The sequence below is a fragment of the Mytilus galloprovincialis genome, chromosome 12 (genome assembly GCF_965363235.1).
Source record: "Mytilus galloprovincialis chromosome 12, xbMytGall1.hap1.1, whole genome shotgun sequence".
NCBI lineage: Eukaryota > Metazoa > Mollusca > Bivalvia > Mytilida > Mytilidae > Mytilus > Mytilus galloprovincialis.
The window spans coordinates 22,350,007-22,377,501 of NC_134849.1; the positions used below are offsets into that span (position 1 = coordinate 22,350,007).

The window sequence follows — 27,495 nt, forward strand, 5'->3', positions numbered from 1 at the left end:
TTTCCTTTTTTCATCTTTTTCTAAATCGTTTGAAATATCAAAAATCACATCATTAATTGTTCCGTTATAAATTACACATAGTAATAAAACACAATATTTCTCTGTGTCAAAGGACTTCAGGCTATCCCATTCCTTGCAAAATGTATCGTACGGACTATTGAGAAACTCATTGATACCAAAGTTTTTGTGTCGAGTGCATAGGAAGCACATTAATGGAGAAAACTTATTTTTGTTTATAATATCTGTTATATCTGGTAACATTTTGTCATAATGTTCAAGGTGTTTGCTAGCAATGACTAATTTGTCTTTCACTGAATATTTGTCAGATAAATTGTACGCAGTCTTATGAAATAAATCAAATGCTTGCTGAACAATCTTTTCTTTGAAGACATCGGTACGACATGTGGCCAATATTCTTGTTATGCCCTTATCAAGTATACTTGTAACCCTATTCGTAATGTTCCTCCAGTTTTCAATAATATTGATATTTGCTGTATATTTTCCACATATATCATCTACGACAAATACTTGACGAACATTTTCTTTATAGCGTTTTGGGATATCTTGAAGAGAAATACATGGCACAATGCTATATTGATGTTCATGTTCTAACGGTAGTGCTATATTCTGAGCAGTCAGTGTTTTCCCTATTCCGGATACTCCAGTCAAAAGCACGCAATGTTTGTTTTCTAATATTCTCAATATATCTGGGACTATGTCTGTTTTAATAAAATATTTACTGTCTTGCTTCCATAGCTTTATTTCGTGTACATCAGAGTCTGAAAACAATTAAAAGTGATAAAAATGATAAAAAGGAAGAAATAATGTAAATATACAGCCCTTTAGACCTAAACTATGTGCATATAGAACAATTGAAATCGGTCGAATCAAAACAGCTGGAAGATTGACTCAATTAGGCCTATTAACTTCAAAATCAACTTTTATACAGTTAAACTACCGAACATGATATCATTAATGATAGTGAATGTCAACACACGAATTCAAACTATTTCAATTATAAAGCCCCCCCCCCCCCCTAAAAAAAGAACCACCGGCATTTCAATCGATCAATTGGTAGTTATTAAGGGCATACGATACAGTTTTGATTCTGTATTTACAGTTTGATGAAAATGTCCATATAGGCTATTTCTTGCCTGATTAAATTAAATATGTAATAAAAATATACCTCCACGTGCTACTTTTTGAGTTAAATGAGGTCGAAATATGGTATATTAGCTCAAAATTCGGATTTGTGGCCGTATTTTTCCTTTCAAAAGAAAGACATAACTTTTTTGTTTTAAAAGATAAACACAAATTGTTTTTTGTTAAATAATTTGTAATTCCTGTATTTTATAAGTATCATAAAAATTTCTGCATTTTTGTTTTCAAAAAGAACTCATATTTATCAAATAGTCATGAGAAGAGAAAAAAACGTCTTCTTTTGCTGTATATTTATCAAAATTAAAAAAATGCACTATTTACAGTTTTATAAAATTTGGTCCACATAATCTTCCTGGAAAATGAAACAAAATGTCGTTTTAAAAAATAGGGGTCCATGCACTCGTTTTCAAATTAAATCAGTTTAAATGATAAAAATCAGTCAAAAAATGCATCTTGTTTTGATATGTCATAGATTGACGTCGCGAAAATAACATTTTACGTTAGCAACATCATTACCTTCCCTGTAACTGTCGACAAAATCAACGACAAAAGCATTTTAGTAAAACAACCAAAACCGACATGTGCGAATAAAACAATCACTGTTGTATTGTGGGTGGATTTAACATTTATGACACTACAGCTGCAAGGATGTTTCATGCTAAAACATTAGTTCTTTCTACAAGACAGGGAAAGCACTCGATGGCGAAGAGTACACCGGTAGTGAAATCAATTCCGGAGTTGTAAAAACTTAAACATCTTGTTACCCGATCAAGTTTTAAGTTTATTCAGTTAACATTATCGATATGTTGATTTGTTTTATTTTAATATATGATCCTTCATTTGATCTGTTTGTAGTTTTAAACGTGATAGAGTTTGATCGAAATATGGTAATCAATTTGAACAATTATACAAAGAAATTTTAATATACATATACATGTATTAATTTACAATAAATAGAAAGTTAATTGCAGGATCGCTGTTTTACAATGAAACATACCATAAAAAGACTCATAATCCTTTAGTGCTTTTCCTTGTACAGCTACTGTCTGAAAATAGATTAAAGAGGCATTTTAGCTGCACTTCATGACGATAAATACCTTATTGACACATCAGCGCATTTGCCGTCTGTTGATGTTCTGGAAAAGCCTTATGCATCTGGTACCATATCAAAACGAGCACATTTATATGTCAAGCACAGAAGATTTTTTTCTAAAGACGTTAAGTATTTCTTATTCTTTATAGTATCTATCTGTCATTAATCTGGAATAAAGTTATCATATAATTATGTTGAATTAGCTAAACTGTTTACTAAGTTTGAAATAGTTGTTTATACACTGCTGCACATTCAACAACTTTTGTAATGCCATATTTTTTGTTATTTACAAATGTATATGCGAAAGCTCCTTGACTTGTAAAATGAAATGCAGAACATATTTTTACAATATTATCTCAATCACTAAGCAAAACGAAATGGTGTTTGTCATTCGATATAGTCATTGAAACGGTAACGTCCTATGCACATGATGCAGTGTTTTCCTCATACTCGCAAAAATATTTCATCAGCATTCATTTTAGAAAGTATCAACGACATTGCTGATATACACCTATAAAGTTCTTTTAATTCTGGCATGAATGGTTCACATGAGCGAACTAACAAAGCAATGTTCCGTATAACCTAGTGATTTAATAAAATAAATCTTAAAATGGTATCTGAAATAGAAGTGAATTAGTTTTATTTGGTATTTTCCCTTTAAAACTAATTTTAAAAAATCATTAATAAATCTGCGATATCATAATAAACAGGTTATCGCATATTCTCAGCTGAAACTTATTTTGATAACATCTGTATTTCACTATTTGTTGACAGAATCAGAATGATAAATGACAAGAAAATCTTTGCAATCTTTTGTAAAGAAATACTGTTAAATGCGCACTTACACGTAATATTTGATATTGATATTTAAAGTACGAGTTACATTTTTTGGCGAGTGTACAGTGTTCGTTTAAACTACTGTGTGTTATGATAACCGTAGTAAAAAATTCTGTCATATGTCAGTATCTATATCATAGTACTGATTGTTACGTTTATTTAACTCGCCTAAAAAATACCCAGACCTTTTACGAGTTCATACAACAAACTGCACAAAATTATAAGCAAATCATTATGATTGAGACCATTACATGCATTATATGGTTTGGTACGTACGATCTTATTTGTGTTTAACTTACATTTTCAAGAGTTGATATCCTTTTGTCATACTGTCTGAGCGTTTCCCCTATATCTATCAGCGCTTCGTGTACTTTTCCAAATTCTGTATCAGCAGTCTGGGATATAACTTCAGCATATTCCACAAGTACCTGTAGTTTCTGTCTTAATTCATCGACTAGTTCAACGCTTATGGTATATCCTTGCAAGAAACTCGTTCCTATTGTAGGTATGCAAATAAGAGATAATTGTAACAACCTACGACATGTTTTAATATACGAAATTGTGAGTAATTGTAGTACGTTAACATATTGTGTACCAATATATCAATTCTAAATGTGTTAACGGAAAAGAGTGATTATATAAATATGTATATTTTGATGTTCTAAATTTATATCTTGTTTGATAAGTTTAATTGAGTGCTTGACATCGATCATAGGTTAAAAGCTTTACTCATTTTTATCTCATGTTTTAGTTAGATTTTATCTGATTTCTCTATAGATTGTACCAGTTACAGTGCTGTTACTCTTGTAAAATCTCGTTTCATTATAATAAATAACTAGAACAATAAACACTAATACCATAGAAGAAACAAAACAAAGTAACTGAATGGGTATGGGGGTAAATGAAAACAAGACGACTGATAACACACTATACGGACAAATTGATTGGTTGATTGATAATCATTGGAGATAAGAGCTTGATGAAATTAGAAAGTCAAAATTAATTACTTCCTCTATCCCATGAATCTGTCAACTTCTGACAGGACCAAACATTATCTGAAAATTATTAAAGTTGTCTCCCTTTCCTAGCAGTATTTTGTCGTGATCCAAATTATTGTTATCTATTTTCAGATTGAAATGAACAATTAATTTCCCAATAGGCGACAATGATAGCCTTTTTCGAGATACAGACTTTAGGAAGTTGATTTTTTTTTAAACAAAACCTTTTATTAGGACAGTATTTTTTTGTCCAAAAAATCTAGGCTTTTCTTGGCGTTATTTCTACTTATCTCCCATGCCTTACAATTTTGCACTTAAAAATATGTGTCTCATCCTAGCATTGAAAAGACGCCTCAGTTCCGTTAAGGCTAAGGAAAATAATTTATTTGGCCTTTGGTATAATGCAGAGTTCACAAAGTCTCTAATAATAAAAAAAAATAACGGGCGCACATATCGACCTATCAGGATAAGAATTCTGAATACCATGTTATGCTAAAAAAATGGCTGCGCCTATAAAATCTAATGGTGATTTGCAACCTTCAATGGGATATATTTAAAAAAGTGAATAGTCAACATCAGAGTAATTTAATTAAACTTGTATCAAATAAGTACATGTATGTGTGAAATTTTCTCTTTAATAATGTTAATAGCGAAATGGTCCATAAAAGGGTTAACAGTAATTAATGAGTGATAAAAATGTCTATTAAAAAACTAAGGTACAGATCATTACCATTCTTTCTCCATTGATCTAATTCCTCAATAATTTTCTTTTGATCAGCTGCATTCAAATTAAGTTGATAAATGAAATTTTCGATTAGTTTTAGTGACTGAACATACTTCACATCATCCCAGATTGTGAAATTACAGTGAGCCCACTCATTCCGTATCGTAGATCTGACCTGAAATACATATGAAATACAAACATGTATTATTATCGTACCTTCTATACATTTTTATGTATATTGGTTAAAAGCCACGTGTTTACTCCCAATAAGATAAGTCGCCAAGGCTTATTTAAATACACGGTTAGTAGTTGTGTTACGCTCCTTTATAAAAACAATCTAGTGTTGAGAACAATCTTGAAGGTTTTAACAGACGAAGAAATTAATGATAAACGATTGAAAAAAATGCATGAAACACATTTAAAACTAACAAGTTTTTACTGGTAGCATTTGTTTTTGTATCAACTAATGGAAGAAGGTTCTTAATACTAATGGTATTGCAGACTTCATAACTTTGATAGGCCTATAGTCTAAATACCATATGTAAAGACAGTCAGTAAGCTAAAGTCGTTAAATAATGTGCTAGTAACCTAATACGGTATATATCGGGTCAGTAAATTCCATTTGGGGATTGGAGTTTCGCTCTATATGAAGTTTACCTACCTCATTTATATCTTATTAGGTCACTAGCACACTATACTAGCTAATAATATTTGCATGGTATGCATATGCTTTTGATAAATGTGCATCGTCTACAAAATGTATCCGTTAAACAGATAGGAAAAAGGCGTAAGTTTAATGCAACGAATTATTTACTTGACTATAAATTTGGTTTAACAGGGATTAATCAAAAGTTTCAAAATGTTGCTGTTGTGTGTAAATTAAAACTTGTTAGCATATTTTCAGCTGAAAATTACAAAATTTTTATATCAAACAATATCGAACTTTTATAGTAAGGAGAGTGTCAATAGTTCTAAACGAAACTTAAACCGACCACGTATTTTACATATAATAAACATTAAAACGACGTATTTTCTATTGAAATTGAAGAATCCCAAGCCTGCGAACAAAGCACATTTCCAATAAATTTTCAATCTATTGCTGCTAGTGTTTTTTACTTCACATTTTTAACACAAACTTTGAAATGTACACTTTGTATTGTAAATTTCATCATAATTAACCACCAACAGCAAAGAGTATCAAAAAGTCATGCTGATTAACAATTCTCCTTTGAATTTTTTCATTAGCGTCAATTATGACATTTAGATGTGTATGAGTTTGGATTTTGACCCAGTTAGGAATATTTACAAATTGGAAAATCCGTATCGATACTTCACAAAACTGTTAAAGATATATGGGTCAGAATTTACTGTCATGGAATTTGTGTTACATCTGACAATTTCTTAAAATGTATAGTCAATTAAGATTCAGAATGAATAAAACATAAAATGGAAGAAAACTTGCATGATGATGATATAAATAATCCCAATAGAATTCCACTTTTTCTGATGTAAGTGTTTCTTATACTATATTTCAGTGTGAATTTTGGTGGACATTTTGTTGAATTTATCGTGTCCGTAAAAATCATGTGGTTAAAAATACGTCTCAGTTGATTGTATCTTTCAAATACTCTTTGCTATATGAATATTAATATCAATAAGAGGTGTTAGATAACTATTCAATGGTGCTTAATAGGGTATACATGTCATATTAAAACGAGAAAATAGGTTATATTTGCAGAAATTGAAGATGTAACATTTTGTGTCATAAATGTTACATCCAAAAAATGTTACTTAAAACAGCTTTGAGATGTTCCCTGTTCAACGTCCTTGGGGGACTAATAAAGGACGAAATCGTTTCTAAAAACTAATTTTACTGCTCTCAATATATTTGTGTGTGACTACCTTGACATGCGTTGGTAAAGAGAGAAAGAACAGGCATGCTAATGTAATTTGATACGGAGGATATATAGATGATTATACTATTTACAAACATCATCCCGGAGCACCCCTGTGATTCCGGTATGATACGTACTGATCTACGTTTCCAACAACCATATACAAATCAAGTATATAACATCGAAGAAAAAGAAATTCAAAAATTTCGTGATGGTTGTTGGTAAACGTAGGTCAGAGAATATAAAACTAAAATAAGACAACAAACATAATAGTCGACCATAATCAAAAAGATAATTAAAAAAAATATATATATATACATGTATATGCAAGTTTCTCACTAAACTTCAACATATGTTCAAGCTATCAAATCTCTGACGCCGACTACCACACAAATCTCTTACAATGTAATATTTTCTCATCACAGTTCTGGTCTTGCGCATGAAACATTCAAATGAATCATAATTTCAGTCATGCAATTGAGGAATCATAGTCTATTTGATAAGTCTAGCAGAGACCTGAAACTCTTAATATTTCAGATAATACATTCATAAATAATATCAACTTGTACATACAGATTTGGTTAACACTGGCACTCTCACTTACATAAACATACGAAAATATTATAGGAAAAATAAACAGGTTTTATATCTAGAACATGCCAATCAACCTCATTTGACACAAATTCTATTCATGAAACGACCAATAACAACTAGTAATAATAATACAGTGATAAGAGAAAGGTGGCAGTCACACACAGTACATTCAAAAATCATAATCTCAATACAAATTAACAATCAAATAAAAAAAAAGTCTCAATTATGTCTACTGTTATCAACGATAACTGGTCCCTGGTACTGGACGAATATAATAGCGATGCAATCATCACTGATTAACACAACATCTGGATTCAGCACGTTTGGCGATGCAATCATCACCGATTATAACATCATCATTGTCCAACAAGTGTGGCGATGCAATCATCACCGATCATATAAAACATCTTCGTAGGTATTTACAAAAAAAAAACACATTCAAGTAAACGGTAACACTTTGGCGATACAATTATCACCGAATAATAACAAAATATCCATGAGCTCTGAATGTGTGATAATCTTACTATCCAACATTATTGAAACAATTACAGTATACTACACTAGCGGAGGTGGCCTAGCAATAATCAGTTCCTGTGCTTTTGGTGGTAGCTCCGACAACGGTTTCCATTTTGCATTTTGTGCAGGCTCGCCTATCAATTGAACTAAATAGAGAAACGAACTTGCGTGTGGTTTCTTTGCTAGGATTCGCTTTATCTTTTCCTTGGCTCCATCGCAAGAACTTAATTCACTTAGAAAATTTTCGTCACGGTATCTAATAGGTTTTTGTACAACCCGAGATGTTCGCCTTAACGGAGTAGGATTATCATTTTGTAATTGAATATCTTGTTCAGTAGGTATTTCATGTTCGGAACTTTCGGAATTAGAATCGGAACTTGTTGAAACTGGATTTTGCTGTGGAACTTGTACCAAATAGTTTTGGGGATCTGGGGCTCTTATATGCGCAAGTTTTACTCGGTTAATATGAACAGGTGATTTCAATTTCCGTTTTCCGGATGGATCGCGTAATTTGATCAAGTGAGGACTAGGAATGCTGTTTACAACAAATGGTCCGTCGTAAAGTGGCTGAAATTTTCTACCCTGACCTGTCAGAGTTCTTTGTAAATATACGTAATCGCCAATTGAAACTTTTAGTTCATTGAGTTTAATGTTTGCATTTTCTTCCATTTTTTCTCCCGAATATTGAGCATTTTTGACAACCATATCCCAAACTGTTTTAAGTCTATCTGTTAATTCCGAAAAATAATTTTGCATATTTGGATGAAAGTCATTTAGGTTGAAATGTGCTCCGAACACGGGAAATTTTGGACGTTTTCCAAATACAATTTCAAACGGAGAAAAATCTATACTGCTGTTGACTGACGAATTCATTGAAAAAGTAACAGAATTGATTTCCGTTTCCCATAATTTGTCTTTTAAAACATGAGCGGTTAAGCGTTCATTTAAAGTCCTGTGTTGTCGTTCACATGCTCCAAGACAATGGTGAGCAAAGGCGGGCGTAAACTCTTGTGTCACTTCTAATAGTTTACAAAGTCCAGCAGTGCACTGATTAACAAATTCCGACCCACGATCTGAGACTAAAGTTTTGCAAACACCAAACTGAGTAAACATACGATAAATAACTTCACAAACTGTCAAAGCGTCATTATTTCGCAAAGGGTGCGCAAATATAAATTTACTAAACATGTCGACCGCAGTAAAAGCATAAGTATTTCCATTAACTGATTTCGGAAACGGACCGCATAAGTCGATTTGCCACACTTCGAAAGGCTCAGAAGGAGTCGGAAATGCCACTATGGCTTGCTTTGTTTTAAAATTTGTAACTTTCCGAACTTGACAAAAATGACATGTTTGTACATAATCCGTTATAATTTTCTCCATCCTTGGAAAAAAGAAATGTTCTTTGGCTCTATCAAGTGTATTGTTCATTCCGGCATGGCCACCGAGAGGCGAGTCGTGGACCACTTTTAATACAGAAGGTATCAGCGCTTGAGGTATAACTATTTGATAATGTGACATCATTTTGTTGCGTTTAGATTTTGCAACTCTTTAATGGAACAGAATATCATCAATAAGCGCATAATCGTTAGATTTCAATAAAACACATCTTGCTTCCTTTTGTATATCTGGAAGTATATCGTTTTCTAAATAGTTTATAATTGGAGACAAAGATGTACCTTGACGCTGTAACTCTTTAATATTATTGATAGGCATAGAAATCTTAGCTAAAATTTTGTCATTAATCATTTTATCAACTACTATGTCCGTATCTGATTTTGACGATTCTTGTAGTATGCGCTGACGCTTTTTCTTATATTGTTTATTTCCATATTGCGGTTCATCTGTATCGGCATCATATGGATCATAATGTTCTGATTTATGTTCTTCTGTTGACACATGTATAGCCTGAACTGCCTCTAAATTGTTTTGAAATAAGTTTGCAAAGTTTTGACCGTTTGGTAATGTTATATGTCCAATTTTGTCCGGAACGAAAGGAAAATACGGGTCATCTTCCACGGGACTTTCAACAACTTCTGCATGGTGATTTTCGCATCTCGACAAAGCGTCTGGAACCTCCATTTGTTCCGCTTTCTTATATACTATTTCGAAATTAAATTGTTGAAGAATAGAAAGCCAACGTTCATAAATCGCACCCTTAAATTGCTTCTGATATAAAGGCTTCAACGCTTGGTGGTCACATTCCACAATAAACTGGTTTCCTCTAAGATAGTCAGAACAATCCAATATACTCACAACCATTCCTAAGAGCTCTAACTTAGTCGGCCCATACGATTGCTGCCAACGACTAAGGTTTTTCGACCCAAAACGAATAATTCGTGGTTTACAAGTTTTGTCCTCCGGATCAAGTTGATACAACATATACCCTATTCCACGAGAAGACGTATCAACGCTCAAACGAAACTGCATATTAAATTGAGGAAAACTCAACATTTCAGAGTTGACAAGGCGGTATTTTAAATCGTTAAATGCTGTGTCTTGTTCCTTTCCCCATTTGAATGTTTGATTCTTTTGTAAGAGTTTAGTTAGAGAGCTAATTGTAGCGCTAAAGTTCGGAATAAATTTCTTAAACCAGTTAAAAAGTCCAATCAGTCTTCTTAGTTCTTTTACATTTCGAGGTGCAGGGTACTCCTGAATTGCTTGAACACGATCTGCAGGTGGCAATATTCCATCTTTCGAAATAAGATGACCTAAAAAAACGCATGATTGTGCCGCAAAAGAACATTTTTTCGGTCCAAGTTTTAATCCTGCATTTCTAAATCGGCCAAGTACTTCACTCAAATCAGACATGTGCTGATCAAAAGTTTCGGAACATATTAAAACATCGTCTAAATAACATAAACAAGATTTAAATTTAAGTCCATGTAACACCCTGTCCATCAACAGTTGAAATGTATTGGGTGACGTTTTTAGACCCATAGGTAGTCTCAAAAATTTATAAGTGCCGAAACATGTATTAAAAGCTGTATAACGAGAAGATTCAGGTGTTATGCCCATTTGGAAAAATCCTGATGATAAGTCAATCGATGTTATATAGTTCGGCGTCATTTCCGAAAACGATTCAGTAAGCTCCTGCAGATTTGGTATGGTATACTTAAATTCCTGTGTTTGAGAATTCAAATAACGAAAATCACAACAAAATCGAAAGTTCTGAGGAGCATGCTGGTCGGAAGATTTCGAACGTTTTGTTACTAAAACTATCGGACTTGTTATTGGCAAATCTTCGGTCTCACTGACTGGTTAGATTATACCTTGTTTCAAAAGTTTATCTAAGTGATGTCTCAAAACCTCACGCTTGTTTGGTGGTAATCGATACGATTTCTGGTGTTTACCACTAGCATCGGGCTTCAAATGAATCGTATGTTCGATTAGTTTTGTATATCCCAAGTTAGGATTGTCATCGGTAACAAATAAGTCTATATTTTTATAAAGAAGCGATGCAAGTTCAGTCTGTTGACTTTCTGAAAGGTGATCAGACAAGGTGAATTGATCCTTTACCTTCTCTATATGTTCATTACTACTACAACTTTCACTACAATCATTCAAATCAGGTGTTACACAACTATTTACAATATCAATATTCTGTACAACGGGACAACTTTGGTCAATAGGCACATAACTGTAATCGGAATTAAGCGATAAAAATTCCGCTATAGTTCTGTCTTTCGGAATAACAACACTCAGTGCTGTTGCGTTTAAAACTTTCACAGGAACCTTGTGATTATAAGAAACTGTGACAAGAGATTTAGCTACCATTAAACCTTTTTCGAGTATGAACTTATGATTCGAACAAACACCATTTAATCCAGGCAGAACATAAGTAGGAACATGTCCCCATACAATACATTCGGAATTGGGTGTTTGCACTTTGACTGACTTAAAGTTTGCTGAAAAATTGCTAAAATCAAGAATAATATTGTTACTATGTAAATAATTAGTTCCTAAAATAAGCGGATGTGAGGTAAACGGCAAAATGTAAACTTCAATTGCATGTTGTTCGTTGTTACATATTAACAAAATCTTTGCTAAATCAAACACTTTAACTTTTGTATTATCAGCAAGTCGTATTTCAGACGGAAATTGTTCAAAACTCAATTTTGATTTGTGCGAAAGAGTATTATATAATGTTTGAGAAATAACATTGATGGAGCTACCCGTATCCACCAATGCTGCTACGTTCATATCATCAAATGAAACTTTCAAATGTACAAAAGAAGTTCCATTGCTTTTATTTATATTGGCACTAACTCAATTTTGACCGAACGACCGTGCCTGTCCCTCGGGTTTTAGCCATTTCCCGACTGGAATTGTTGGAGGGTTTTACAGAATTGTGCAGTATGTCCCTGTTGGGAACATAACTGACAGGTCGCTGATTGGTTGGGAGGTCCAGTTTTAGTCCAATTACAATCCCGATGGATATGACCTTGTCCCCGGCAATAGTAGCATTCGCGAGAATCTTGTTGTCGAGGCGGATAGTTTGATGCCTGGCGATAATCTTGTCGTCGATAATTTGAGTCTTTGTGTGTTTGCTTGTTTGTCATTGGTCTTTACCGTGATATTGGCCACCATTGTATTTTTATCTGATCCTTCAGGTCATCCATTTCTGTTTTAGAATCAGTAAAAACCTTAGTCTCATTTTTGATAGCTTGTGTTGATATCGCTTCAGTGCGATATCCGCACGCTTCTGCCATTTTGGATGATGTCAAGGCTGCCTGCAGGGTAGTTGGGTTTCCTGCGCGAACAAAAAACGCCATTTTGTCCGGCAGACCATTGATAAATTTGGATAGAACCTCATGTTCTGGTTTCGATAGAATTTGTGCTTTTTCTACTAAATTACAATAAAAATCTTCAATAGCCTGACTTGAACTTAGCCGAATGTTTTGAAAAATTTCATTTGTCATCAGCATTGTTGAACTTTGCCCTGCAAAATCCATGTAATGTCTTTTAAATAAAGCTAATAGTAAAGTCCAATCAGACTTTGTAGTCTTGCTTACATTATTAAACCATGTAAGCGCTGGACCTTTGAGATGCAGGTGAAATGCTGCAATTTTTCTTTTAGAATCCAGTAAATCATAAAGAGTTGAGTAGGACTCAAATTCAGCCATAAATTTAGCGGCATTTTCTTGGGGATAACCGGAGAATTCCCTACACTTTACAATTTTCTCCATTGGGATGGAAGCGGGTGAGTATGATGAAGACATTAAGGAAGTTGTGCTTCTAGTAAACGGTAAATGAGAAATGTCCGTTCGAGGAGTAGATTTTGGAATGTTGGTTATGTTGTCAAACGAACGTGTCGGGGTCGGTAAGGCTTTAAACTCGTCCTCTTGTATAGCTTGTTTCGAAATAAAACTGTCACTTAATAAATATCTAGACTGAGAGAGGTCATTTGAATGTTCTTTATACATGTGTTCAATAGAAGATTTAAGAAATGTTTGGGTTTATTTTGTCTTCCTCAAAAGTTACAGATTTACTCATACTATGTCTTATTAATTCAAAACAATCATGAATTTAAACTTGGTCTGGCGAGACAATTCTCACCGAGAGCCTCATCTGTATACACATAAAACAAATAAATTCTTCAACACTGACAATTCCTTTATTACAATAAAACATATGTGATTATGCGCAATCAACAACAATCAAAGCTACTATTCGCAACAGCCATAATTTGGACAGCAATGATGTAGGATGAATTCCATCTAAATAAAAGGCATTAAATTTGTATGTAAACCGGCTATTTCTCATTTGTCTGCATTTTCGAGAATTTTGAAGATCACAGCTAAATTCTGGTGAATGTTTTCGAAGAATTAAATTTGTCTCACGAATAAAACTATTTACGGTATTGATTTGTTCTTCAAGTTTCAAATCATCATTCTGAAATTGTTCCGAAAATTTGTGGCCTTGGTATTTATTCCAACATACAATGGAATAAACAGGTATTTCCAAAAACACTTATTCAACTGTTTTATATGTAGTGACAAGTGCATAAATACGCCTAAAGTGATTTATTATATCATTGACCGAGGAAGAGTCACGTGATCGGAGACTGATATATCTATTTTTACGATTAAAATCAGTTAAGTCACAAGTTCCTAATCATACATAAAATACAATGTTTTTGTAGTGTCGTACAGCTTCTTCGATCTGTCTTTCTAAATATTTAAAACTGTCTCTTGTTGTTGCTCCCTTTTTATGCCAAAAACGAACGCCAGATTCAATTGCTAAATTTCTTTGTAATTTTAAATATTTCCCTTTACTATCGGATAAAATTATAGGTGTTTTATTAAAGGCACTTTGATGCAAGAGTTTGTTTCTCAATTTAACAATTTCACGCTGTATCGTATCATTGCTCATTATCAGGTAGCTGGTCACTGCAATCTAAAAATACATTCCTTATCTGCATGATGATTGCGTGCAGACGATACACACACTACGCTGTAATTTGGGTCAAATTCACACAATCAAAATGTCAATTAATGCATTATAAAGCTAGTATTAAAGACGGAATGCAAACAAAAAGTACAATGTTCATAACGCCAGCGGGAAGTATTTGAGGTCCTCCACCATTCAACGTCCTTGGGGGACTAATAAAGGACGAAATCGTTTCTAAAAACTAATTTTACTGCTCTCAATATATTTGTGTGTGACTACCTTGACATGCGGTGGTAAAGAGAGAAAGAACAGGCATGCTTATGTAATTTGATACGGAGGATGTATAGATGATTATACTATTTACAAACATCATCCCGGAGCACCCCTGTGATTCCGGTATGATACGTACTGATCTACGTTTCCAACAACCATATACAAATCAAGTATATAACACCTGTCAAAAACATGCAGATTTACCCGGAGATAAACTGTTCCAACATTCGGGTATAATGTTGTGCATGGACAGTTTTTCCTAGAAGTACTTCAAATACGCAAGTGTTGGACATCCATGAAAATAGTGTCAATTTGTTACATCTTATATACAACACTAATAAATTAAATAAAAGAGAACCAATTAACATAATAGCAATATTCAATTGATGTTTTGAAAAATTTATGGCATAATGTCATACTAATGTACAACCATATTCAACACATGCAGTCTTTTCAACTTTCAATGGAAGAAAACAAGGTTGCAAAATTGAAGAAATTGCAAACCAGACATTAGTTACATCATGTACATGAAATATTTCAGTTATATTTACCACATAAATATACATGTAATGAAGGATTACTGTGATTAATTTTGTTATTTCTAAATCTGATATCATCAAGATTGTTAACCTGACAAATTTGGTACGGCTAAGTTTGATGTGAACAGATTTATGATAGATGAAGAATGGTACAACCATTTCGCTGCAATAAGTCCGTGTAGAATATGGTTTCATTGTTACACCCTTGAATTGTTTGTCAAAATTTAGGCTAATGAAAAATTCATGAATAAAAGTAACCCAATTTACACACGGAGATTAGTTCACATTGCACCACAATATTAATACTAGGAAAGGTCCATGAAAAGATAAGCTAATATAGATACTGCAGTATATGGTGTAACACTGAAACTAAATCAATTTTTGATATAACAAAGACAACAAATTTGAAAAATAGTTTATAATAAAAAAAGTATGAGGACCCAATTGGATTTAGTCAATTTTTTTTTTCTTCTGCACCATGCATTTCTGATATCCTGTAACCTTTCACCAAAAATTGATTGTGGTATATTCAGAAACATGAAAAGAAATCCGAAATTGTGTCCTGTTACATCCATGAGTTTAAAAGTGAAATTTCTTGAATATGGTTCAAAATTAGACAGAATACTGTTAGTATTTAATCTGTTTAGAGATAATGGACAGACTTAACCCTACACAGATGTTAAATTGTTCATAGAATTTCTGAAAACCAGTATTTACAAGAAGTTTTGGAGTCTGTGTTACATCATTCAATGAAATGAAAAAATACCACTAATATCATGTTGCATGAACAAGTTATCTTTTGCATACATAAATGGAAAGGCCTTGATCCCTACTAGGTTTAATTTACAGTGGCCTTTTCATTTTATGAGTAGTTTTTAATTTTCTAAAAAGACAGTTTTGGATGTAACAAAAATTTCATGACAGTAAATTCTGACCCATATGCAAATAAATAGTTGAGGATGTAGTGAAACAAATTAATTGTTATTTATTCAGAAAGGGATTAAGGTGGTACCCAACACCTTAACTAAAATTAATTTGGCTCATTTAATTTTCTTAAAATTTTGACAAAGTATTTACTTTGACCCTTTGACAAAAATATAAAAATTTCAAAAAATTTGAACCAATCGTTTAATCAGAAAAATTACACTGGTTATATAGCAGTTTGACAAACACTTATTTTGATCATTGAAAAGCTTAATATTTCCTTAACAACGCAACGTAGTTAAAACGTTTTGCTGATTTTACAGAGTTATCTCCCTGTAGTGTTAGGTACCACCTTAATTGAATATGCTCAGATGATTATTTATACATAGCCCGTATCAAAATAAATGAATGTTGTGGCTCATTAAATATTAATTGAGCGTAGATTTAGCATCTAGGAACATGCAAAAACAGGTACATGAACCATGTATATTTTATTTTTAATTATCATATTTATATGAAAATGCAAGTAGTTAAACACCCCTTCAAAACATATCCTTGCATCTTGCTTTTTAAATGTTTTTTTTTCCAGGAATTTTTATCTTATTTACTCATTGTACATGTATGTGCATTTTTTTCAAATTTTGTATTTAAAGAAAATCTGACCTCAACATCATGGATCTTTAGTTTTTGTTCTACGTACACATTTTAGTTCTTATCGAAAATGGGAGAAGGTAGATCATGCTGAGGATGGTATGTGGTGACGTCACCTAAATCATTTACACAAAAAGAAAAAAGTCTTTGCATTGAAGGATGTCGCCAAGACCAGACCTGTGTATACAGATTGTGTTGTCGCATTATGGATGAATTGTTGGTACACATATTAACAGAAAACGGAAAAGACCTTATACTATATCATTATAATTTCCCAGACATTTGGTATATACTTACATCATTTGCAGCCGTCTGAACAATTAAAGGAAACTTGTCTATCTTGATAATAATCCCAAGCAAAGCCGAAGAATCACAAGTTTCATCAAACGCTGTATAATGGGACATGTGTGTCTGAAGGAACAACTTTGACAAATCAACAGCATTCTGTACTTTGTAATCATAGGGAACTGAATGAAAACCACGAGTTGCCTTGTTGTTATTGATTGCCTCATAATTGAGGTTGAAATTTGCCGCACCATATTTTCGTAGGTATTTTGTCTGTGTTTGAATGTCGATCTGATCAGAGCTCTTGAGTGCGTTGTAAAGCTTTTTAACAACTGGGTCCACATATTTTCTTAAAGATGGTGATAAAATATTGTGCAAACAAATTCCAACAACCAGCCATCTTTTCTTCTTGTCATCTAAGTCTCCTGGTGGACCTAAAGAAATAATTATGCATATTTAATCACGTTTTTGTTAGTATATACATTTCTATATCTTAGAAGGATGTAGCTTAATTTGATTTATAGCAATTATAGGAATATAAATGTAATTATGTGCACAGTTTATTCTGTTAAATTTGGTAATTGTTTTTTTCAAAGCAAAGTAAAATATGTATTTTTTTAAATTTTATTTTGCTTTCAAATAGTTTTTAATGTGAATGATGATTATCTATATTCTTTATCTTAAGGTCAAAATGATCCACACAACTGCTTCATAATTATATAAATAAGGAAATGGGGTATGATTGTCAATGCAGAGTACACAATCAATGGATGTCAGCAATACAAGTTTGAATTTTTTTTGAGTCGAAGTTTGACATGTCATCATCAGTTATCGTATTTTTTGTGTATTTTTCCATTGATATTTTTTTTGATAATTTTTCACCTGAGATAGAAAATTACATGATATGAATTAACACTAAAAACTAAGGGCGCAAGTACCAAATCCAAAATAAACACAAAGCAAAAATCAAAGAGCTGATAGCTCTGAAGTGGAAGAAGGTGAATAAAAGGTTACTTGAATTACCATAAAAACAGCCCCAATAACCCAGCCTGCTTTGTTCCATTATCGTTATGACGTCATTTTTTTTTCTTCAAACAAGAATGTGTCATAAGTACATGGATTTCCCATCCGTACAATCATTTTCTATGTTCAATGGACCGTGAAAATTAGGTACCATCTTTAATTTGGCAGTAAAATTAGAAAGATCATATATATCATATGAAACACATGTGTACTAAGTTTCAAGTTGATTGGATTTCAATTTCATCAAAAACTACCTCAACCATAAACTTTCACCTGAAGCAGGACGGACTGACAGACCAAAAAACATAATGCCCATAAATGGAGCATAAAATTGTAAGACTTGTTACATACCTGCCAACTTTTGAAAGTTCCCATGGGGGTTTTTAGTGCGCGACAACAATTTTAAAGGTTACAATTTTTAGCGAAGTAATTTGCACGATCTGGATTGTCTAGAAAAAGTGTCATATTTGTATGAAGAGCTTACATGCCTTTTTCTTAAGTCTGTTTGCATGATTCTAGTTATTAAACCAGATGCTCCGCAGAGATTGAACCCTGAACGGTTGGGGCAAGTATGAATACAACATTCATGCTGGATTCAGCTCTAAATTTGGATTGTGATTAAATAGTTGACACAGCATAGGTTTCGGACACAGAATGAATGTGGTCTAATGAACTTAAATATTTTGTTTGCCTTTGAGCAATTCACGATGCTGTTGAATATTAATCCTCTCAAAAAAATGTTTGAAGAAGTGAATATACATTGTTTATTGTATAAAACAATGATTTAAGTTGATTCAACTACTATTCTGGACAAAGAAAGATAACTCCAATCAATTGAAAATTTCTTGCTATTGCACAATAGTGTGCAATTAGATATTTCTAGCTATTGTGCAATACTGTGCAATTGTAAATATTTGCTATTGCACAATACTGTCCAATTGAAGATTTCTTGCTATTGCACAATACTGTGCAATTGAACATTTCTAGCTATTGCACAATACTGTGCAATTGAAGATTTCTTGCTATTGCTGAATACTGTGCAATTGAAAATTTCTTGCTATTGCACAATACTTAATATAATAATTTTGGATCCTGATTTGAACCAACTTGAAAACTGGGCCCATAATCAAAAATCTAAGTACATGTTTAGATTCAGCATATAAAAAAATCCCAAGAATTCAATTTTTGTTAAATTGAAACTTAGTTTAATTTTTGACCCTTTGGACTTTAATGTAGACCAAATTGAAAACGGGACTAAAAATTAAGAATCTACATACACAGTTAGATTTGGCATATTAAAGAACCCCAATTATTCAATTTTTGATGAAAGCAAACAAAGTTTAATTTTGGACCCCGATTTGGACCAACTTGAAAACTGGGCCAATAATCAAAAATCTAAGTACATTTTTAGATTCAGCATATCAAAGAACCCCAAGGATTCAATTTTTGTTAAAATCAAACTAAGTTTAATTTTGGACCCTTTGGACCTTAATGTAGACCAATTTGAAAACGGGACCAAAAATTAAGAATCTACATACACAGTTAGATTCGGCATATCAAAGAACCCCAATTATTCAATTTTTGATGAAATCAAACAAAGTTCAATTTTGGACCCTTTAAGCCCCTTATTCCAAAATCAAACCCAATCTTCCTTTAGTGATCATAAACCTTGTGTTTAAATTTCATAGATTTCTATATACTTATACTAAAGTTATGGTGCGAAAACGAAGAATAATGCTTATTTGGGCCCTTTTTTGGCCCCTAATTCCTAAACTGTTTTAACTAAAACTCCCAAAATCAATCCCAACCTTCCTTTTGTGGTTATAAACCTTGTGTCAAAATTTCATAGATTTCTATTTACGTAAACTAAAGTTATAGTGCGAAAACCAAGAAAATGCTTATTTGGGCCCTTTTTGGCCCCTAATTCCTGAAATGTTGGGACCAAAACTCCCCAAATTAATACCAACCTTCCTTTTGTGGTCATAAAACTTGTGTTAAAGATTTCTATTCACTTTTACTAAAGTTAGAGTGCGAAAACTAAAAGTATTCGGACAACGACGACGACGACGACGCCAACGTGATACCAATATACGACCAAAAAAATTTTGATTTTTGCGGTCGTATAATAAGTAGAAAAGATGAACATGTAGCTAGCAGACCAGGGTTTATATTCTTGTGTAAGAATATATGATGCTTGTTGAAATTTCCAATTTTGAATTATGCACAAAGATGGACCTTTTACAGGTTTGGAACAACACTCCAAATGAGGGATAACCTGTTTGTTGGTCTTTGTGAGAAAAAAAAAGAATAGTACATTGCGCTTTAAATGATTTAATTGGATACAAAAATAACGTATTATGTCAATAAATTAGTGAAAAAAACTATTATTCAGTATTATCTTTATGGTATCATTGAATTTTGTCAATTTTGTCAATCAGCCATGCTTTTATTCTCAAGCTGTTCACGATTTTACAACTAGATGAAAACAACAAAGTTCAAAATCTAGCATGTTAGAATAATCTTCAGAGGAAACGTTATTGATTGGCTTATTAATTTGATCATGAGAAACACAGAATTTGTTGGCTGAACACGATTGTTTTACCTTGGGAACAAAATAAGGAACAGATGATTTTCACTAAATCGTGTTTTAGAGGTTTTTTTTTAACGATACCCTTAATAATAATATTTTTAATAAATGCAAGGACGTATTATAAAACGTCCTTGATAAGAGTGAAGAAAATGAACACAGGGCAAACGTCCTATATGGTTGAAAGAACTCAGGACGAACAGACCAAGGGCGAACATGTAAACAGGGCGAGTCGACCCGATACCAAATTCACGCATGCGTACTACAAATATCTACATTAAAAACATCCGGTTATAAGTAAACAAACAAAGTTCATTGAGATGAGATGAAATCTAATAATTTACATAAATAAAAGGGTACATATTTACGATAGTGATTTTTTTCAATCCTAATTTACATATTAAATGATTCAGATGCTTAATCATGTGTAAAAATCGGTGTCAAGAATTGAAAGTTGTTATGAAATTGTAATGCACAGAAACGGATGCGGCATACGGAGGTTCAATTATTTTAAAGTCGGCACCATAGGTCTTCAGAAGACTTCAAGTCTTCTTCCACCAAAAACCGAACAACAGATTATCAATGGTCTTTCAAACTCTAGGATGTTTCTTTGCAACACCTTATCTGATGGTTGTCGCACTTTGCAGAGATTATAGCTTAGAAACACCCTCTCTTTTAGTGAACCATGGTTTATTTATAAAACTGATTCGGTTAATTTTATGAGCATTCATTTGAAGGGCCACTGGTGAGAAAAATAATAATACATATGTTAATATTATATTTGATATGACAATGACTGAAATATTCTTACCTGTATGTGACGAAGTTTGTATTTCACGTAGTTCTCTTTCCAATTCAGCCGGGATTGCACTTTGTATGGGAGTTGGTGCTTGGGTAGCCATGTTTAGCTAAAAATAATGTAAAATTTGATATTGATTTAATTTTACACCAAAATCTGAATTTAAACAACATTATCTTTACCGCTAGGTTATGTTTGTGTCTCAACTTACATTTATGTACTAGTGACATGTTTTCGCATTTCTAAGATCTATAAATACCAGTATAGTTGTCTGATCTGGGTTTTTTTTTTTTGGATAATGTCAATTAATTGCAGTTGATGTCTTCAGTTTCTATTGTTCCATGTACTTTTTTTCAGTTGAATTAATAAAATCGATTTACGATATTTAAACATCGGTAAACTAATGTCGACTTCGTATATAGGGAAAACGGTAGTATTACATTTTCCCAGCATTAGGTTGGCCTTTTGTGTACCCAAGACAGGTGAAGGAAGTCAACTTAAGAGCGCTGTGATTGGATGTAAGGGTACAATATATTTTTTTTATTTATCTATGAATAACTGCAGTGTGTAAATTTACAATATAAATTTTAAAACCTATTGAAAAATTTTCTAGAGGATTATTTGAAAAGGCTTCCAATATTTCATAAATTTGGTGTAAAATGACGGTGGGCATGGATAACATTAACAAGTTCCGTTGAAAATTGGTCATGATACTATTCGGCTTCAATTTTTAAAATAGAGTAATAAAGTACTAAAACCACACATAATTGTTTTATCCAGGTTGTTATTATAAAAAGTGGTAAATTTAGGAATTGTTAGTATTGTCGCCTATGGCAGAATAAATAGTACCGTTTTCCCTATAATAATTGGCGGATATTAGGACCTACAAACCTCAAACCATGTTACGGTTCATTTTCCGTACTAACAACACAATTCCTATAAAACAATTTTTGCATGTGGTTATATTGATGCTTAAATTTCCCAACGTCTATTGAGAACAAAACTTGTTTTGGTACTCATGATATAAGCATATAATTTGAGGCAGATTGTACATTTTTACCTTTAATCTTACTGCATAATCTTTTTGAAAAAAGATAATAAACAATGACGTCAGTTATCTGTGCAGCAACATCATGTACTCCAGTCCAATTGCATTAATTTATCAATGAAATACATGCAACTTTATTCATACAACCGAAAAATTATCCAGACGTGCAAGCGTAAAAGTATTTCTACTTTCAATTTCATTTTACCTAATATTTTCTACAAAACCAAAATACAAATCAGATAATTGCCACAAAAAAAATTAACGGCATTTTATTTTCTGTTTCTGACTTTATCAGGATGAATATCAAGCGTTTAATTTCAAGTAATCACAATAATATAAGTTAAATTAAGTGTTTCCTCATGATGTGTGCTTTAATTTTCACATGAATAGTGTGGTAACGTCTGAACAAACAATATCCCTAGTACGAAACATGTCTTCCATGAAAAGTAAAAATTAATTTATTAGCTTTTTTGGTTTGTTTTTATACAATAAGACACTGAATCCTTTACATTTCTTTTTAATAGCCCATAATGACATTCAAATCATTATCATGATTATAGATTCATAGTTCATAAAATCATTGATACCAGCTGACTCGGCAAAAACTTATCAACTTTCAGTTTACAGCAAAAGTAGCCATATCATTGTCCTTGTACTATTCTGTGAATTGTCACTTCCATTCTGGCTTATAATTCTCATTGTATATTCACAAAAGCAAGATCAACACATCTAATATCTACCATGAATAGCATAATTCTTATTTTGGGTAGGTTCTCTCTATCATCACTTATTCACTTTCATCTTCAGAAACTAACTGTTTTGTGATTGAGGTCTCTGATTTTTCTGACATAAAGTATGCATTAATTCTTTTAGTTTGTTAAGTTGTCATTTGGTTTCCTCTTTAACAAAGTATCCAACTTAGGCAGCTATTGTAGATTATGTAATTCGGGGCTTCATTCAGACTATAGCTACTTACCATGATAATATAAAAATTGAATTTTTCCAGTTTCACAGATAAACAGTCAGAGCTCAGACATAAATAAGTCTGAATCTGCTTTTGACTCATAGAGGTCTAAATTTGTAAGTTTTAGGATTTGTCTCCCTTTAATGAAAGACAAAATATGACTTTAATTAAGGCAGCAACCATTTGATTTTCTGGGGGGGGGGGGGGGGGGGCTATGGTTTTTTTTGGAAAAAAAAGTTTGTTACCAGTTTTTGGAGAAAAAAATAATTTGTTTTTGATTCTGAGAAAAAAAATTGTTTGTTTCACCCTCAGCTGCCACTATATGTAATGCTAAAATTGAAAGAAAAAATTGTTTTCGACTTGTCGCGAAAAAAATAGATTGCTTTTCGCCGTAGGCGAAAAAAAAAATTTGTTCAGAAAAAAAAACCATAGCCCCCCCCCCAGAAAATCAAATGGTTGCTGCCTAATCAAATATTGTTAAGCAAGAAGTTATTGATCGGAATCAAAAAGTTGCAAATATCGACTCCTACAAGTCGATAAGTTATCAAAATTGGTTAACTTCAAGACCCATGCATATTTATAAAAAGGTCATGCATCTAAATCAAATAATGACAACATTGAAAGACAATGCTTTGTCTCCTGACGAAACTATGAATGAGAGTATAAAAAATCGGAGATAATGTTAATTAACCTTACAATGCAACCACCTGGAACCACACTTAACGAGGTAAAACATTTGTATTTAATAAGGATGTTCAATTAGATAATTAAATACAGAATAGCTCAATTACTGTAGAACTCTCAGACAGTTTTTTTGCTGTCATAGGTGGTGTACTTTGGCCACCTGGCAAGTAAAATTAAGTTTTTTCATCAACACAAATACATGTAAACCTAAACAAGTCTGTCATTTTCTGACTTAGATAAGTCTAAAATTGAAACAAATTTTTAAAATAAATACATGTTTTGACTTCTTTAAGTCAAAAACAAAAATCGACTTGTTTATGTCTGAGCTATGACTGATAAATGTACATGTATAAGTTGTTTAGGAATTGCAGTGTGAATCTTAATACTTTTCTCTTACTGCCATTTAGCCATTCCAACTCCATTTTCCGAATATCTGCTGACATGTTATTCAGTATCTTATGTAACTACTAAGTTTAATATAGCGACCATATCCACACATGACTATTTGCACTTTGAATCCTGGAAATTCAGTCTTGTTCTATCCTATTAAACATGTACTTTAATTTTTATCCATTTGAAACATTTTGTACATGTTTTTTCAAGTTAAAAATTTCTCCACAACTTCTAATATGATTTATGCAGATTAAGACATGAACAGAAAAAAAAACATGTGCGTCATGGTAAATAGCTTTGACTGCTAAATTTTCATTCATAGGCGGCTTGTTTTCGTGTACATTGGACATATGGGTTATACTGCACTAGCAATGAGTAGCTTCAGAAGTATGTGCGTACTGAATATCCTGGACGACCTGAAACATGAAAACATTATATTGTTTTAAAAAATACAAATATAACCCTTTTGAACAGAACCAAATTTTGACAGAAAGAAACAACATCTTATATATAATTTAAAACAATTTTAATACAATCAACAATAATGTTGGGTTGCTGTCCAATTAACATATAATCTACATCTCCTTTTTATTCATGTGCATGATGTGTACAAAACAATGATGTACATAACTATATACATATACATATATGTACATACTAACATGTTAACTTTAAATAATTAGATTTCCAAATTTCAACCTTAAAAATACATGTATTCAAGCCCTGAGAACAATTTAGATTTCGCCTGCATGGTTAACATTGTAATGTAAACAGAATTGGTTAATTTAAATTTTTATTACTTTTACTCATTTTTCAATCTGAGAGTGACAGAGTGTAGTATCATGCATGGCAATACATAGTCCCCTCTTGGTTAAAATTTCATTATACTGGAACAAAATTATATACTTATAAATATCAAGTCAATATCTACAAGCATAATAAAAAAAAGGTGTAAAAACTGATTATTTGACATGTTTGAGTGAATCAGACCAGAACAAGATTTGTACTTGATCTGTAACCTGTCATTATAAACTACATACATGTATGTGTACTTGTAACAATTATCCAAAAAAAAAAGGTTGAAAACTGATTATCTGGGTGAATTTTCTAAGTACAAGGACCATTACTCGACACAATATTATCAGACCATAACAACATTCTAACTTGATCTCTAACTTGTCATGGAAACACTATAAACCAATTATAAAATCAATATCTTCAAAAAAGAATAAATAATGTGCGGAAACCTGAATATTTGAATGAATTTATTCAGTCTACTCTATTGACCATAACTCTGGACAAAATCATCAAATCAGAACAAAATTCTAATTTGATCTTCAACTTGTCATGAAGAAAATAGATACAAAATATCAAACCAATATTTTCAAGCCGGAAAAAAACAAGTATAAAACTGATTTCTCGAACTGAAGGACAGACAGCTGAGAGAGTTCAATTTAAAAAAATCAATATAAAACGATAGAGAGGTCTCATAACTAAAGTAAATCTCAGTAAACATGGTTAAGAAGAAAAAATATTATTTTTTTTTTAAATGATGGGTAATTTTTTAAACAAAAAGTGTAAATTTTGACAATTGAAAACGAGGGATTATTAGCAGATCTTTATACAAATAATAAGGAGATGTGGTATGACTGCCAATGAGACAACTATCCACCAAAGTTCAAATGAAGTGCATGTAAGCAATTTGGCAACCATTTGGCCTTCAACAATGAGAAAAACCCATACTCATACAGAATAATTGGTTATAATGAAATCCTCGACATGAAGAATTAATGTCAACTGAGAAAACTAACAGCATATTTTCACATCAAAACAAGAACCAATGACAACCACTGTTTCTGTTAAATTTATTCCCAGTTCATACGAAAGATAAGGAACAATTTAGGGCTTGACATACATTGTAGATAATACATGTACTACACCTGTTATTGTAATCTGCATGTTGATAATAGATATGAAGGATATTTTTGATTTGGGAAACTTTTGTCATTAGGTTGCTGACTTTTATACCCCTTTTATTAATTTATGTATTTGATTGTAACTTACTTGAGCCCTAGTTGTACAAAAAAATCTTGTAACATTATTGATCCAAAATTATACTGAAATGTAATGCTTAATATTGGGTTTTGGTACCTATGTCATGTATGTTTGCAATGTAAGAGACACACGAACAGCTTCGCCATGAGCGCATGTTGCTGTTTCAAAAATGGTAGTTCAATATATAACTTCTCAATGTCATATCAGACCGACAGATGGACTTTCAGGTAAAGTTATACCATAATAAGTCCAATAATCGGGCATAGAAAAAAGTATTGCCTATTGGAAATGTATGTACAATGTAAATTTACATGTATTATCATGATTATTAAATATTATATTTTGCCAGATTTTTTTTAACTTTTGTTTAAATTATTTTTTGACTTGTTAAGTTTGCAAGCGCAAACCAAACAGTAACATGATATTCAACCTTACATGTACAAATGTATGCGAAGTCACTTAGTGGTAGAAGTAGAAGTGGAAGTAAAAACATATTAATGTACATACATGATGGTATATATATTTGTCACTAAATATCTAGTGACTGCATTCATAGGCGGATTTAGGGGGGCCTCCCTTTCGTGGAAAAAAATTGGTTGATTATATAGGGAATCACTGAAGCATGACTGGAGCGATCCCCCTTGGGTCAGTCAGTGTCCCCCCCCTTTATGAAAAGTCCTTCATCCGCCACTGGCAATCCCATGGACTTTCTACACCAACAAAGTATAGACTGTCCCTGGTGATTGTTACCCAGGAAATCCCACCCTGGGATAGATTTTCTTAATTTGGTTTGCCAGAGACTCTGTACTTGGAATCCAAAACTGTATAAGGATTACAGCTGCTGTTAAATTTCATTAATACTATAGATATTTCATCACAGGCCCCGGCCCATAGCCAGGAATTTCCATGGGGAGGTTACATTGACTTGCGATAGTCATCCAGGAGGAGTGGGAAGGGTAACTTTCGTACAAATCCCTCAAACCCCCTGGCTATGATTGGTATGTACTGGCAGACCCTTCTTTAGTTCTTTTTATTAGTTATGCACAGTGATTCATTTGT

The 27,495-nt window shown here is 32.5% G+C and overlaps 1 protein-coding gene across 1 annotated transcript in view; it reads right to left on the reverse strand.

Moving 5' to 3' along the window:
* Positions 1-4,751: 4,751 nt before the first annotated feature.
* Positions 4,752-27,495, reverse strand: part of LOC143055605 (uncharacterized) — a 37,299-nt gene continuing 14,555 nt past the window's right edge. The window contains exons 2-4 of the mRNA XM_076228769.1: positions 21,305-21,401; positions 16,896-17,317; positions 4,752-4,988 (exon numbers count right to left, since the gene is read on the reverse strand). Coding sequence (XP_076084884.1) covers positions 4,770-4,988; positions 16,896-17,317; positions 21,305-21,395 — 732 coding nt within the window. The 5' untranslated portion in view covers positions 21,396-21,401 and the 3' untranslated portion in view covers positions 4,752-4,769. The remainder of the gene's footprint in view (positions 4,989-16,895; positions 17,318-21,304; positions 21,402-27,495) is intronic.